We start from the raw sequence: 17,204 nt of genomic DNA, 5'->3' as shown, positions 1-17,204 counted from the left end.
ATTTATGGAAGAGAAGTCGATCTCTGGCTACCAATCTTGATCCTTCTTGATCTGAGGTTGCAAATGCCTTAGCAGACCAGGTGCTCAGGAGCAGCAACAGCAGAAGGCCATTGCTTTCACCTCCTGAATGTGAGCTTCCAAAGGCACCTGGTGGGCCACTGCGATTAGCAGAGTGCTGGACTAGATGGACTCTGGTCTGCTCCAGCAGGCTCTTTCTTATGTTCTTAATATTAAAACTGTGGTTCACAATATTAAGTATTGTTGAGAATATTCTACAGTTTTTACAAAAACAACTACTACATTGTGGAGCTTCACAACATAGTAGCAGCAGCAGCAGCAATAAAGGTTAACATTTGTTGTTTTAGTATAGATTAATATTGTGCATCATTAAGAGTACCTATGATTGTAAAAGAACTGACCCAAGACCAGAGGCGGAGCGAGGGGAAACTCCACCCGGGACATGTGCATGCCCTGTACCCCTGACATAGCACTGCTGCCCCTGCCACACCCCCTCCGCGGCCTGGCCACAGCTCTGCCGCGGCTCCGCCTAGGGCAGGGGTAGGGAACCTGCGGCTCTCCAGATGTTCAGGAACTACAATTCCCATCAGCCTCTGTCAGCATGGCCAATTGGCCATGCTGGTAGGGGCTGATGGGAATTGTAGTTCCTGAACATCTGGAGAGCCGCAGGTTCCCTACCCCTGCCCTAGGGCATCACACCCCACCCTGCCCCATTGGCGCTATGCCTTTGCCCAAGACTGCTGTGGGTCTGGGTCAAATCCCCATGAAGCTCAGTGGATACTTTCAACCTAGTTGTTCTCCCTTAGCTAACAATCCTCACAGAATTGGATTGTGAAGATAAAATGTAGGGAGGCTATATGCTGTATGCGGCCCTGAATAAGGACCTTCAAGAATAATATTTTGTTCACTCACCTCCAAGCCTTGTCATTAAATGTTCCCTCATTGGTCACCTCCAATCCTAGCAGGTTAAATTAAATCCCATGCATTGATAGCTGTCTTCTGGGCATCATAAATCATTTTATACTTTGTCTCTTGGCCATATCTATGCAACTGTTAAAATGCTTATTTTTCTAGCATGCTGTCTCAAAAAGTCTGATACAAGGTTTGCATCAGTCTTTACATAAAGAAAAGTCACTAACTGTTTATCTTCCTAGTAGGTTTAGTAAAGTGGCTGGTCTCTGTGGAAATGATGAAAGCTGCACAACTGGTCACTGCAGAATCAAGAGATGCCCATGTATGCAGAAAATTCAGAAAATATTACTTTCACAGCAGGGAACGTGAAAGGAGTTGTGTGTGGTATCTCATTTCCCCTCCACCACTATTTCCTTGTCCCTTGCCTAAAAGCACCATACCTCACCTCTTTTCCTACTTCTTTCTCTCCTTCCTACTCACCAGCCAACCTGCCTTTATTTTCTTCCCACCTTTGTCACCAAGCTTATCATCTATTCGATTGTATCCTCACAACAATGCTATGTAGTAAATCAGACTGAGAATGTATAACTTGCTCAAGTTCAACTAATGGGTTTCCATGGCCGAGTGGTGATTCAAATTGGAGGCTCCTAGATCCTAATTTACAATATTTACAAATTTTATATCCCACCCTTTTGCTCTGCAAACATGGCTACTAACATGATTTAATGATTTAAAACATAGAAGTATACATCATCCTAAATTGAAAGTCTAACTGCTGTACACACTGGCTTTCATGTTCAACTTGTTCAACAGTAGCAAGCAGTCAAGCCTGGGTGAGTCATGCAAGTTGAGTTCATTATAGCCTGTCCTTTCTAATCAAATTATGATTTGATAAAACTTAGTCATTCAAACATAGTTTATTTTCGCATATGACCTACTTTAGGCTTCAAACGTTGCTGAGAGCAGTGGGAAAAGGATATATGGAACATAGCAAGTCCTCAGTTTTTTCCAACGAATATGCAAAAAAGGTAATCTGTTAGGGCTAATGTTTTTCATGACAGAGTCCCCTGATTTGTTGAATGATGGCCTGAGAATGGATGGGGGAGTCAGAATCCCTTCCTTCCCTTGTGCTGTGGTCCCAGTCCAAACTAGGTCTTACAGGACTTAGGGAAATAAGTTACCCAGTGTTGCTTCTGATTGTGGGGAAGACAGGTCAGAAGAATCATGACCAAACTTGATGGCCATTTATGTACTTAACTGCTTATCATGTAGCTGTGTGCTTTGCAGTGGGGTTTCCCCACAGTTTTCCATTTAAAAGGGAAGTCTTCTGTTGCAAAGTGTCACCAGCACACCAATCCGATCTGCCATTTTGCCCACCCACTGCTTTCTTTGGTCTTTGGTCTATTAATAATTCAATAGACTGTGTTAATTATCAATAGACCAGCAGCACAAAAATAAAAAAAACAGCCAGGCTGAAAGAGCTGATGGATGGGTAGAGGAAGGCAAAGAGGAACAAGAAAACCTGAAGAGAGCACAAAACATGGCCACATCCTTCACTTTTCCTGCAAAGGCAGGGGGATGGTTGCACTTTACTCACTTTTGGAAACCATGGAGATTCTCTGATCTGTGGCACAGTGAGTTTGAGAGTGGTGGACGTGTGTGCATAACTGAGAATCTGACTTGCAGGGAGTGTATGCTCACTGTGGAGCAGACCTCAAGTGCATAAATTGCCAGTAACTAAAATCTCATCTAGCTTGGTCTTCAGTCCAGTTCTTTAATAATAAAAGTATGCATGACAAATTGCCCTATGTTTATGGTGGCACAAGAAAGAACATAGCTTACTATTTGATAATGTTTGTGTAAAGTTATCAAATCATGTTCAGTATGGCATTATTCAAATTAGAATTACAAGCCATATTTATATAAGAAACTATATAGGCACAATCCAGTTGCCCTTTGTGTCTTTCCTCGTCTCTCCACCATGTTCACCATCTACAGCTACTGAACTGTCAGCCCGCTCTTCCCATCTAAATGTGTGAGGGGAGTGCTATGTTCTTGGGAGAGCTGTGTATGCCTAAGGGCACAAGTACAAGTCTGACAAGATCAGGTCATAAGTATGGTTAAAGTGTATCCTCCCGGGTATGATAAATGCTCTATTTAGTTGTCAATCAATCTGCTTTAATCATTGTAGTAATCAGTATGCACTTTCATTTAGGAAATATAGGAGGTAAAATTAGGAAACTTTATTTAAATGACATTCATTTCAATCAATCTACCATGCTCATTAGAAAGAGGCTACAAAATGGTCTTTCAGTGAGGTTTGTGTTAAGCAAGGGTGGCAACAAAATGAATAAAATATTCTGGGCTCTTGTGCTGCTTGATTCAGACTCCCTCTGCCTCTGCTGAGGCTCCATCTACATGTTAGAAAATCTTCATGGTTGCTAGGTAACAACATAAGAACTTTGTATCACACATGCAATGTGAGTTTTTGCTTCATAGAAGCCTATGCCAGGCCTTTTCTATTTATGACCACATGGAAAGAGGAGCAGGTTTAGCCTGTTTCTCCATGTTTTTGTGGCTGCAGACAACCACAAGGTGTTGTTGCTTGCTCTATTGTGAAATGTATGCATAGCCACTTAAGTAACATTGGCCAATTATGCACAGCACAAATAAGACGTCTTGAGGACATTAAAAAAAAAGCCACCTCCTAATTTTTTGTTCAGACAGCACTGACAAAAAAGGTGTCAGAGGAGAAAGATACCCCCCCCCCCGCCTGACTGTTAAAGCCTCTTGTCAGTTTTTTCTGCTGTTGGTCCCACTTTTTGTGCTGCAGGGATTCTCTGTATGCATGGCTATTTGGTGAAGTTTACCCTGAATGTTTGCTCTGCGGGATCCAATCTTGGCACCATTTCAGCTTGAAAAGTACATGGTTGTACTCAGCTGGTCCTGCTGATTCTGACAATATATAGCTTCTTGCATGTGTGTGTTCGTGTCTTTAAAGACGGCTCCTTGAAAATTCAAAAAAGGGAAATTTATGTATTGCTAGGATCAGCAGGACCAGATGAGTACAACCAGTGGTGGGATTCAGCAGGTTCGTACCACTTTGGCAGAACCGGTTGTTTAAATTGGTGCTTGTAAACATCCAGTTGTTAAATTATTTGAATCCCAGCACTGGAACTGGTTGTTAAATCATTTGAATCCCACCACTGAGTACAACCATGTACTTTTCAGTCTGAAAAGGTGCCCAGGATTGGAGCACGCAGAGCGAACATTCGGTAACTTTCACTAAATAGCTTCACTCACTCAGAATCCCTGCAGCACAAAATGTCGTGGAGGAAACTGACAAGAAGCTTTAATGGTCAGGCAGGAAAAATAAGACATCTCCTCAGCTCTTGAACTCCACACAACTAGCAGGAGATGAGTTGAAAATGATTTCAGAAAAAAGTCCACATTTTAGCAACTTCAAAAAAAGACAGCTTGAGCTGAAATAAGGTGTCCTGATGATGTCTTGGGGGAAAAAGCTGTGCAGAATTCCTCTCCAAGACACCTTTTTTTCTGTCCTCAGGATGTCTTTATTTGTGCTGTGAAGAATGGACGGTGATTTTTACATTGAAGACAATAGCACATCTATGAGGTGATTTGCTGGGGTTGCCAACTTCTGTGTGACACCTGGAGATCCCCTAATATTACAGCTGATTTCCAGACTATCAAGATTAGTTCCCCTGGAAAAAAAATAGCTGCTTTTGAAGGTAGACTCTTTGGCAAGATACCCTGCTGAGGACTCTCCCCTCCCTAAACTCTGCCTGCCACCCCTGAAATCTTCAGCTATTTCCCAACCTAGAGCTGGCAATAGCTTGATTTGCAGATGTGAAAACTGAATTGGTAGGGAGATTGAAGTGGCAGGCCATGAGAGGTGCTGTTGGGAAGTCTTCTGGCAACCCAGCCATCATCTGCTGCCCAGGGTGGCAAGCAATAGTTCTTTAGTGGAAGCCATTCCACTGTAGTAAAGTTGAATTGTGTCATTTGAGTGATAGGGACATCCGGCTGATTTGTTAGTGACTCAGGAATATCCCCCCCCCCCCCCGTTTTAACACTTTGGGATTTCACTTTAAGAAGTATTTTAAATCAAGGAAGTAACAATGAGATGGCATTTCCATATACACTTTCTTCTTTTTTCTTTCACTTGTTGGTTTAGATCCTGCAATCCTTTCCCCACCATAGCACCAGTCCCTTACCTAGGTTTTCTGAAGTGGGTGGGTGGGGTGTCAGAGTCCCAGATCCAGGTTGGGAAACACCTGGAGGTTTGTCGAAGGCTTTCACGGCCGGATTCAACTGGTTGTGGTGGGTTTTCCAGGCTGTGTGGCCGTGGTCTGGTGGATCTTGTTCCTAATGTTTAGCCTGCATCTGTGGCTGGCATCTTCAGAGGTGTATCACAGAGGGAAGACACACTGTGTCCTGTGAGAAGGGGATGTTTAGTGGGGTGTGTATATATATATACAACTAGGCCCTGTGGAACTGTCCACATTCTGCAGGGGTCTGGTCTCAGGTGGCAGAGAGTTCCACCAATTGGGCCCGGGCTGTGAAAACTTTGGGCCTGGTTGAGGATAATTGGATCTTTTTGGGGCTGAGAACCTCCTAAGGTTACTTACATATGAATATAATACCCTGTGGAGGTGGTATTGGGAGATGTGGTGCCCAAAACATGAGGGCCTGAGACTTTTCAGGGCTTTGAAGGTTAACACCAAAATTTTGAACCTGATCCAGAATTCAACCAGAAGGCCTTAATATGGTGGAGAGAATTTTTGAGATGAGACACAATTCCAGGTTCCTTATAGATGCTGTCATCACTACCCTTATCTTTCCCAGTTGTTCTATACTCCTCACTCCTGTTTGCAACACAGAACCTTACCTTCAAAACTTCGGCTTTATATGGAAAGGGTGGGTCCTTGTCCCAGGCATGTGCATTGGACTTTGGAGAACTATGAAATAGGAATGGTAGGTGCGGTGGGGGACTGGGCCAGAATAGAAGGGAGAGAGAGAAGGCATGGGTTGCAGGAAAGAGGGTCTCTGAACTTCCCTGTACTAAACAAAGAATTATCTCCACTGTGGAAAGGCCTGCTGTGCCTCTTCGCTCGTGAGCAAATTGAGACTGCAGGCGAGGTGTCCATTGTTTGCATGCCAGCAGCAGTTTCTTCCAAAAAGCAGCAACCCCCCTCCCTCCACCAACCCCCACCAGTTCATTAACCAGCAAGGGAGATTCCATAGGTTGACAACTACTGTCATAGAAAATACAACTAATGTCACATCCCTCATGAAGACTGCTAAGGATTATTATTTTGTATTTTGCAGTTTTGAAGGATATGATATGTAATAAATTCACATATACTCTGGTTGTTAATTTGTGATTATAAATCTGTCTGGAACATGATTACTAATTAGTTTGAGAGCTAGGTAGAGACAATGCTGTCTTTTAGCTATTTGTCCGTGGTGTCAATTATGCTTGACAGAACTTCAGCAGCATCTTGAAAGTAATTACCCAACTTAATGTTTTCCCACAGCTGAATTGAGAGCTGCAAAGGATTCTGAGTTTAGAGCCATTATTAACCTATATCTGAAACATAATGTTCCCACAAAGGCTAATTTTTCCTTCCCCTTTCTCCCTGTCTGCCTGTTATTAAATGTACAGCCCACTTGGGTTCATAGGTGATATGCTAAACACTTAAAATACTACTTATTAAACAGACAAAAACATGGAACTATACAATGAAGGAATTGGATAATTGTATGTTTTGTATGTACTGTTCTTTTGTTCAGTAATAATTCACATGGAGGCTAGATCTCCTTCAATTATTAAGGAAAAGCTGTTCATCTCTGTGAAAGAAAAGAACACTCAAGTGCCCATCCCATGATGGTGTTGAAGCATCTTAAAAACAAAGAACAATAAAAAGGGGGAAAACATGCTTCTGATTTGTTTGATTTAAATATAAATATATAACTAAAGGTATGTGTTTGAAATTGTATAGTCGTTGTGTTCTCATTTATAACATTTTCCAGGTTTTGTCTTTACCTATGTCAGTATTGTAAACTAAAATAGTTATTGATAAAGTTGTTAATATAAAAATGCATGGGGGATTCAAATATGTTTGTAGATCAGGTACATATGTAGATGCTGGCTGCAATTAGATCTTAGGTTTCTCAATGCAGTTTTAAAAAATTAACTAAAGGATTTTCTCTCTGTTTTCTTTCCTTGTTTTTAGATCAGAGACAAAGTTTGACTCCGGTTCAGGTATGTTTAGGTTTACAGTATGTTGAATATACTATTTGTATGTTACCCTCTAAAGAGTAATTTATCAGCTCAAGTACAATCTTAACTTTAAACAGTCTGGAACGGTCCAATCTTGAAGACTTCTCAGGTTTCAGAATGCCTTAAACAGTGCTATTATTGTTAATGGCATTGCTTTTATTCCTTCCATTGGCTCAAGTCTTTTTAATTTTACTCTTTCATGTTACAATGATTGCAAGGAAACCATGTCAATTCTGTATTAGGTTTTGAATGATCTGAAGAAGAGGGAAGTGGTCTTTGGGAATATTGGTCACTTTAAAATTATATTTTTCTTCCTGGAAGACAAAGCTGTTTCATGGTCTTGAAGCTAGAGCAGTCAAGTACATCAGGAAACAGGTTATTTGTCATCAGATTTTCATGACATGTGCATGTAGATTTGCATGCCAGACAAGGCGATAGGTTTCTCTTTAGGTGGTTAACTTTGAATGTCAAAATCTTTCAGATTTATAAGAAATATTGATGCCACAGACTCCAAAAAGCAGAAACATTCAAAAGTTAATGTAAATTCCAGGGAAAATATACATTATGACCAGTAAGTTGGCATTTTTAGATGGGGTTGGTAGTGTTAGAAACTTATTGTTGCTTTTTTTAATCGACTGTCCTCTCATGTTCAATGAAGTTAACCTTATGACAACGTATTTTTATAGTACTGAAACATGTTTTCATGTTGGGACATAAAGTTACTTCCCTAGAGCTGGTGTTGTTTTGCAGAAGTTGTCTAGATAAAACTTTTTCAGGCTTTACATCTATGCAAATTAGCAGCCTCCCATCTGTGCATAGATTCTCCCAACACACACGATTGTTATGTGTGTCTGAACAGGAACATGTGTGAAGCTTCACTATTCACAGACTAACCACTGGAATTTTTTTAGGATTATGGGTTGCTCATACTAAACATATTGAGAACACTGCAGGTAGTGCATGATCCTGATTCATCCAGTTATCAGACTTCCAGTAGATATGGATATTGGAGCAGTAGATATTGGATATTGGAGCAATAGATATTGGAGCACCTTCCTTATGAGGAGAGGCTGCAGCGTTTGGGACTCTTTAGTTTGGAAAGATGTCTGAGGGGGGATATGATTGAAGTCTATAAAATTATGCATGGGGTAGAAAATGTTGACAGAGATAATTTTTTCTCTCTTTTTCACAATACTGAAACCAGGGGGCATACATTGAAAATGCTGGGGGGAACAACTAGGACTAATAAAAGGAAACATTTCTTCATGCATGATTGGTGTTTGGAATATGCTGCCACAGGAGGTGGTGATGGCCGCTAACCTGGATAGCTTTAAAAGGGGCTTGGACAGATTTATGGAGAAGTCAATCTATGGCTACCAATCTTGATCCTCCTTGATCTGAGATTGCAAATGCCTTAGCAGACCAGATGCTCGGGAGCAGCAGCAGCAGAAGGCCATTGCTTTCACATCCTGCATGTGAGCTCTCCAAGGCATCTTGTGGGCCACTGCGATTAGCAGAGTGCTGGACTAGATGGACTCTGGTCTGATCGAGCAGGCTCTTACTTATGTTCTTATGGATATAACGTTTGAAAAGTACTACTGTATCCCATTAACTGGGTTCAGCTTTGCACAAGCTTCTTTCAGACACATACTGTTGTGGCCCACATACACATATTGAAACTAGTAACTTGCCTATAGAATGCAGCATGGACCTTGCACCAACGCTGTCACTTGAGGCCCAGGTCACTTAGACAGCCCAGATAGCATTCCATTGGCAGGCATGGCAACTGACCCCTTATCTCTCCTGTTCTGACCTGGCCACAGTGATCCATGCAACAGTCACCTCCAGGTTTGATTACTGTAACTCGCTTTATGCTGGCCTGCCTTTGACTGTGATCCGGAAACTTAAACTCGTGCAACATTAAGCAGCCAAACTCCTTACTGGAGCATCTAGCCAGGACCGGATTTTGCCAGTCCTATACCATCTGCACTGACTGCCCATTGAGTTCCAGATCATGTTCAAAGTATTGTTTTAACCTTTAAGGGTATAAGTGGCCTTGGGCCTGCATACAGAGGTACCGCGTCTCCCCATATTGTTCTGCTAGGTCCCTCTGCTCCTTAGAGGAGAACCTATTAGAGGTCCCTGGCCCGAAGGACATCCGGCTGGCCTCTACAAGGGCTAGGGCTTTTACAGCCCTGGGCCCTACCTGGTGGAACAGGCTCCCTAGAGAGATCGGGGCCCTGTAGGACTTACAAAGTTTCCACAGGGCCTGCAAAACAGACCTGTTCCACCAGACGTTTGGCCAGCCAGGTTGATGTAAGCCCCATTCCATCTAGGCCTCTTATGGGCATGGAGGAGGGTGGGGTTTTTTTCCGCCGTCTGTATTGCTTCTATTTTATCGTATCTTGTCCTGAGTATGGTTTTATTCTGGTTTTATTATTGTATGTATTTTTTTAGGATTTTATTGTTTTATTCTGCTGTTCACTACCATGAGCCCTCCAGGGGAGGGCAGTTTACAAGATAGATAGATAGATAGATAGATAGATAGATAGATAGATGGATGGATGGATGGATGGATGGATGGATGGATGGATGGATGGATGGATGGATGGATGGATGGATGGATGGATGGATGGATGGATGGATGGATGGATGGATGGATGGATGGATGGATGGATGGATGGATGGATGGATGGATGGATGGATGGATGGATGGATGGATGGATGGATGGATGGATGGATGGATGGATGGAGTCTAAATTTCTTTTAAAATGTTCCAGATATGTTGTTGGATTCAGAGAGGAACATAGAGACTGTCTTTAATGCATGAATTAAAGAGGCTTCAGGATTTTGGGGAATGTAGACATTACTTAATCTGGCCATTCTGACTTTATATTTATTTATTTATTTATTTATTTATTAATTATTTCAATTTCTATACGGCCGATCCCCCCCCCCCCAAATATTGCTTTTGTGGTTTCTTAGTTCTACAAACAGCAGCCTAGGAGACCAAATCAGTTTAACAAGAAATGTTTTCAAATATGGTTGTAGGTGAATGCCTGGTTGTATATTCAGTTATTGTCTTCCTCTGGAGGTATTGATTTGAAAGACCAGTTATCATTGCAAGGCCATATTACTCTTCTGCAGTGTTAGCACTGGCTCCACCTGAGCGGTGGAGGCTTATCTGGGGAATTCAGATTAGCCTGTGCGCTCCCACAGACGCCAGCTGTGGCTAGTCACAGCTTCTCGGAGCTCTCTCAGCCCCACCTACCTCACAGGGTGTTTGTTGTGAGGGGTGAAGGGCAAGGAGGTTGTAAGCCCCTTTGAGTCTCCTGCAGGAGAGAAAGGGGGGATATAAATCCAAACTCCTCCTCCTCCTCCTCCTCCTCCTCCTCCTCCTCTTCTTCTTTTTCTAGGGTTCCCAACCTGTATCAGACATAACACCATCATATGTGAGTGTGAATTTTTCCAACCTGAAACAGCCCTCAGGGCACTTCGGGGAAACCCATATGTATCTCTGCAGACCCAGAAATTTTCATGTGCATAACTCAGCTAGGAAAATTGCTTTGGTGAAAGGCTGAGGTCTTATTTCCATGTGAATCCTTATCCTGAACCTTAATTTGGCACTGCAGGTCTACACACTAATTAAGAAGAACCCAACGCATGTTCGATTGTATTACGTCTGACTTTAGGTACTCAATTGATGTTGTGTAGCAGCTCCTCTGCCAGTATAATGTAACAAGGCAGTTACAGAATCCCTTGTGGTTTTAGTATGGGTTAAGCAATCAATCAGATCCTGTGAAATATTACTGAAGGTCTTTTTTCCTTTCCCTGCATATGATGTCGATGTCATAGCAGGGTTTCTAAACTTTTGGACATGTTACTTGGTCTGGTATCAAAGACTTGCAGGTCATTTAATTCATGAAAAAGACTCATGGGTGAATATGGTTTTGTCTTCTCCATTTCTGCTCCAAAATGGACTTTGTCTTCTTCCTTGTACAATTGCTACATGTGTGAAGAGGAAATGTACATTAAACCTATTTGCAAAGCACAAAAACCTTGAGAAATCTTCAAGGTTCAAAAACACTGAAGAAATCTTGACCTTTCAGAGCATTTTTGAAAAAGAATAACACAGTTCTATTTCCTGCAATAAAACCAGAGCCTGACATGTAGTGAGTTTGGAAAAGCCCAATTTATTAATTTTTAGCTATAGAATCTGGAAACATCATAAGCAAGTGAAATACTGAGAAAGACATTGTCTGAGCAACATGACTTTGAACTTGAACATTTAAGTTCAAAGTGAAACTAAAATGTAAATTAATGCTCCATATTCATCATGTAGATGGCTATAACATCTGTACTGAATGCACATTCTTCACCCTCATGATGAGAAGTTTACTTATTTTAGACTGGTAATGGCTAGTTCTTTGGTTGAAAGAAATTCTCCTTTTACTGCAGGTACTCCTATGTGAAGAAACAATTATGCTTTTTATATTTGCAACTTGATTGCCGCAAAATAAAGTGTTCAAGTAATAGAATAGAACTTTTGACTAAAAAGGCTACTCTAAGAAATTGGATTAATTGGTGTTCCACAAATAGCTGGTTCTAGAAAAAGAAATTATTCCATGGAAATCCAGGGTTTTGCAGGAAAAATGGTGAATTACTGTAGTTGAACAAAGAATGTTTGTTGCCTAACAGCAATTGTACAAATGAACTCTTGTTAAAAGGTCTGCATTTCATATAGGTGTATCCATGCATTTTGTGATATTATGTTACTAAGATTTTACTGTTTATTCCAATTTTCATAACAGTATGACTAAAAAGAACCTCTTGTATTAAATCTCTTCCAACCGCATGGCTCGGCTCTGTATATGCTATTATGAGCTTATTTTCTTTCTCTGTGTTGGGCTGGGTGAACTATGAGTGCATGAAGTTGCCTAATACTGATTCAAACCATTGGTCTATCAAAGTCAATATTGTCCATTGTGACTGGGAACTTCTCTTTGGAGTCTCAAGAAGAATTCCTTAACATCACCAACTACCTGATCCTTTTAGCTAGAGATGCCAGGGAACCTTTTGGAGTTCTTTTAGAATGTTAACAAGCAGGTTGATAATAGTGACATGGTAGACATTATATAAATGGACTTTTAAAAGACTTTTGGCAAGCTATCTCACTAAAGATTCCTGAGTAAACTCAGGAGTCATGGGATAAAAGGATGGGTTCTTACGGATCAAAACTTGGTTAAATGACAAGAGGCAAAGATTAGGAATAAATGGATAGTTCTCACAATGAAAGGAAGTAAGTAGCAGGGTCTTGGTACTATTTAATTTGTTCATAAAGGATCTAGAATAAGGGGTGAGTAGTGTAGTGACCAAGTTGGCAGATTAAACAAAATTGTTCAGGATGATGAAAACCAAGGATGGCTATGAAGAGCTCCAGAAAGATCTCTGCAATTATGTGAGTGGGTAACAGTTTGACAGATCAAGTTCAGTGCTAGTAAGTGTGAGGTGATACACATTGGAACAAAAGATTCTAACTTCAGGTGTAGACTAATGGGTCTGAACTTGCTGAGGCTCAGAGGGTTCATAGTAGACAACTCAATGAAAGCATCAACCAAGTATGCTGCAGTGATGAAAAAGGCAAACTCTGACCCTTTCTGCATGGGCAATATACAGCGACCCAGGGATGGCAAAAATGCAGGGATGGCAAACGCAGCAGCGCCACCCTGGCCACCCGGGAGCAGTGTGAAGCCACCGCTTTTGCAAAGAGGCGTCTTCTTATCGGCGCGGTGTGAACTGCACCGCTGGGAAGACGCCTCTTTCCCCATCGCTTCAACTCACCGTCATGTCCAGCATTGCTCTGGAGGGCTGCAGGGACCCGCCCACACTGCCCTCTGACCCCTGGAGGTCGGGCAGCATGGGCGGGGACCTGCAGCCCTCCAGAGCGACGCTGGACATGACAGTGAGTGGAGAGGGCTGACCGAGAGGTGGCTCTGTGCGGAGCCGCCTCTCCAGCTGATGGGGGGGAGTGGAGGCCACTTGCACGCTAGCATGTGAACGGTTCTCGAGCCTCCACCCGGCATAAATTCCACGTGTGTGTGGAAAGGGCCTAAGTTAGGGATTATTAGTAAAATGGCTGAAAATAAAGCAACAAATATTATAAAGCTCCTGTATAGATCTTTCTGTGTCCTCATTTGAAATACTGTGTACAGTTCTGGTCGCTGGGTGAATCCCCACTGGGAAAATAAACCTAGTTTCTTCTGGTTCCATAAGATACAGCACCTTTCATCCCAGTCTGTGCCTCCCCAGCACAACTTTGACCCCACTGTTGAGGGGGTCAAAGTTAATCCAGGATCAAAAACTGTAACTATTTCCACGAGACTGCAATCTGCTCTGTGGCTCTTTTCGATTGGCTGTTGTGTTGGGGCAGGAATGTGACCCTGCAGCCCCTCTCCTCTTCTTGAGGAAGTTTTTTTAAAAAAAAAACACATAGGAACTTCTGTTTTTAAACTTTTTGGCTGTGCAGCTTCGTTGGTGCACACACTCTGTGCTAGCTCTCCTTCTCTTTGAAGGATCATGCCTACAATGCCATGACCAGCACAACCCCCCCCCCCAACCCTTCATGCACTCTGTGCCCAGCCCAATGCGCTCTAATTGGTGCATGCCTCCTAGGGCGGGAAAAATAAAACATGTTGTTTTTCTGCTGCCTCCCCACTGATGCGGCCTTGGCCCGCGTTTTTCAAAAAGGTGTACCTTCCTGCAGTTTTTGAAAAACACGGGATGAGGGGGAGAGCGTGCACCAGGGCCAGCATGGAGCCGAGTTGGACACTGAAGCCGTGGGGACTCCTTGTCGATACCAGGACTTTTACCGTGAGTATCATACTATTTTTTGATTGTGGGGATTTCCCCACTGCATCTCAAAAAGGACATCACAGAGCTGGAAAAAATACAGAAGAAGCAATGAAGATAATCAGAGGTTGGAGTACCTTTCCTGTGAGGAAAATCTAAAGAGGCTGGGACTATTTTTTTGTTTAGAAAAGAGACACCTAAGGGTTGACATGGTAGAGGTTTATAAAATTATGCATGGGGTAGAGAGAGTTGACAAAGATAACATTTCGTCCTGCTATCAAAATGCTTGAACTCAAAGGAATTCAGTGAATCTGATGGACAAAACAAAATACTTCTTTACACAGTGATTGATTAAAATATGGAATTCACTTCCAGAGGATGTAGTGATGACCACAGGCATGTACAGCTTTAAATGTGAATTAGACAGATTCACAGAGGATAGGTCTTTCAGTGGCTTCTAGCCATGATGACTAAGAGAACTTCCACATTCAGTAGCCATAAACCATTACCAGCTGTAAACCATTACCAGTGCCAGGATGCAATCTCGGAGGAAGTCCTCAGCCACTATGTCCTGTTGTAGAATCTTTAGAGGAACTGCTTGGCTGCTGTGTGAGACAGGATGCAAGATTAGATGAACCACAGTTTGGGTTCAGCAGGGCTGTTCTTGAGTTCTGTGTTTTTAAGTGCCAGATAACAGATTTACCACCTTAATGACTGCCAAGTCTTATGTATAAGCAAATCCATTGAACTCAGTGGGACTTCTTTAGAGTAAATGTAATAGGATCAAGCAGGTAAGTCAACAGAAATCAGCTATAAGTATTATTTTTAGGACTTAGGTGTTTTCCTTGTTTTTAATATCACTTTTTCCATGTATGTACCACTTCATTTTACTGTAGCATGATTTGATATTTAAAACCTGCCATGTTAAAAATTGTTCTAAAATATCAACTTTTCAATTAAAAATTGTCAAGCTTGGCATATGAATTAATAAACACATACTGGCAGCCATTAGTGTTGAATGCCCTCTTTAAAGAATTGCTTTGATAATTTCATAAGAAAATACCCTTATATATTCAGTTTCCCAGAAGGTATTATTGTGCTGTCAGTTGTTCACTCAATCAGAATTCTGAAGATGCCAGCCACAGATGCAGGCGAAACGTCAGGAGAGAATGCTGCTAGAACATGGCCATGCAGCCCGGAAACCACACAGCACCCCAATTATTATTATTGATTAAACTTGTACCCCACCTCTCCCTGCCAACAGAGACTCAGAGTAGCTGCCCACACATACATTCAATTACAATACAAATGTAAAATTATTGAAACAATAGAAATGCCTTACAATTAAAACTCCACGTGGTGCGTAAATACCCGTGGTGGAAAGAGAATAAAACAAAAGGAAAAAGGAGAGAGAAGGCTAGTAAGGTCTTAGGAACTCAGCCAGGGTTGTTTCAGCGCCACGTGTCTCGCTGGAAAAAGTGCGGAGGAAGCCAAATTCAAAAAGTGAAAAGCATGGAAATGCTGTTCTCATCAGATGTCCATGATCTTCAGCAGGTGTTTGAGTAGCTAAGTATTCAGCAAGATACTCCTACAGTGTGGCTATTCCAGCTTTAGCTGTGCAGCAAACACCAGTTGTAGTTTTGAAATGGTGAGTAGGATGCCACCCAACCTGGCAGTTCATACATTTGGGGTTTTTTAAAATCTCAAGTTGTATTGCTGCACAGCTGAGCAGGCATAGCTACACAGCATAAATATCTTGAAGAACACTGTTTGTGGTGGAAGTCTCTTTCTGTACAAATGCACAGAGATTACTAAAACAGCAATTTCAGGTAGAATACATATTTCCTCTAAATTGAGTGAAGGCAGCTTAAAATTTGTTCAAGTTGTTCTGATTTCCTGTTGTGCCTTAAATTCTTTCTCCTCTACACTAAATGCATCAGCTTTCTTTCCTGGCCACAATAGCTCATTAGATTAGTTCAGTATGCATGGGGATTTTCATCTTTTGAGTCATACAACTCCTTTATTCGCTGAAGAATTTCCTGTGTCTAACTGGAATTTCATGTCTTTGTAGTTTTAGCTGGGATCATTTTCTGAAGCAGTTACTCTCTAAAGGGACATTGTTCCTGTTTTTTTTTCTTTTTGTAGTATCTGGGGACGCAGGTCATCGATTGACTCTTGCTTCTCAAGAAAGTTGATCCATTTTGGTGTCTCTCTCATTGTAACTATATTCAGATTTTGTCTTAAACTTTTTTCAAACACTTCTTTTCAATGATGTCTTGATGGGTGCCTAAGAATTTTTGAGTACCAAAATTTGTCTGATTCCATGAATTGTACCACAGTTGTTATGGTTAGGGTGTGGCTTTCAGACTTGCCCTGCCAGGGTTTTGTCATTTGCTTGCAGTAAAGGAAGAAGATAAAATACACATATATTGAACCATTTAGCAATCAATGAAGAATGTCTATCGTACTCCTTCCTTTCTATATTTGATATATATATATTTGAGCTGAATAAAATTCAGATGATTTGAATAGTAAAACAATTTTTGCAAGACTAGGTGACTTGAAAGTGTGAGTTACTGAATGTATAAGCTGATTGTAATATGAGCAAGTCTTGCATGTACAAGGAATTTTGTGGATGGGCTTCTCTGAGTGCAGGGGTGGTGAACATCCTTTATTTATTTATTTATTTATTATTTGTACTTTAGGTTTATAGACCACCCTTCCCCAAAGGGCGAACAACAGAAACCAGAATAACATAAGATTTAAAACAGTATTAAAACCCATAGTCAACCCAATAAAACTATGGTCAGGAACCATATAAACATAAAATACATGGAAATAAAAAACCCACCCCCTCCCATCCCAACTGTGCCCACCGGAGACTTGGTGAAATGGGATCACATTTAACCTAGCTGGCCAAATGTCTGGTGGAACAGGTCCATTTTACAGTCCCTGGTGTAAAAGCCCTGGCCCTAGTGGTGGCCAGCTGGATGTGTTTTGGGTCAGGAACCTCTAATAGGTTCTCCTCCAAAGATTGGAGGGACTAGCAGGGCAATATAGGGAGATGCGGTCCCTCAAGTAAGCAGGCCCAAGGCCACTTATAGCCTTAAGGTTAAAACCA

General features: G+C 41.7%; 1 protein-coding gene across 8 annotated transcripts in view; it reads left to right on the top strand.

Moving 5' to 3' along the window:
- Positions 1-17,204, top strand: part of MSRB3 (methionine sulfoxide reductase B3) — an 80,788-nt gene that overhangs the window by 43,317 nt on the left and 20,267 nt on the right. For all 8 annotated transcript variants that reach the window (XM_048500166.1, XM_048500165.1, XM_048500167.1 and 5 more), the window contains one exon: positions 7,188-7,216. In XM_048500166.1, coding sequence (XP_048356123.1) covers positions 7,188-7,216 — 29 coding nt within the window. The remainder of the gene's footprint in view (positions 1-7,187; positions 7,217-17,204) is intronic.

The sequence above is a fragment of the Sphaerodactylus townsendi genome, linkage group LG06 (assembly GCF_021028975.2).
Source record: "Sphaerodactylus townsendi isolate TG3544 linkage group LG06, MPM_Stown_v2.3, whole genome shotgun sequence".
Taxonomy (NCBI): Eukaryota; Metazoa; Chordata; class Lepidosauria; order Squamata; family Sphaerodactylidae; genus Sphaerodactylus; species Sphaerodactylus townsendi.
This window is presented reverse-complemented; position numbering and strand designations above follow the sequence as displayed.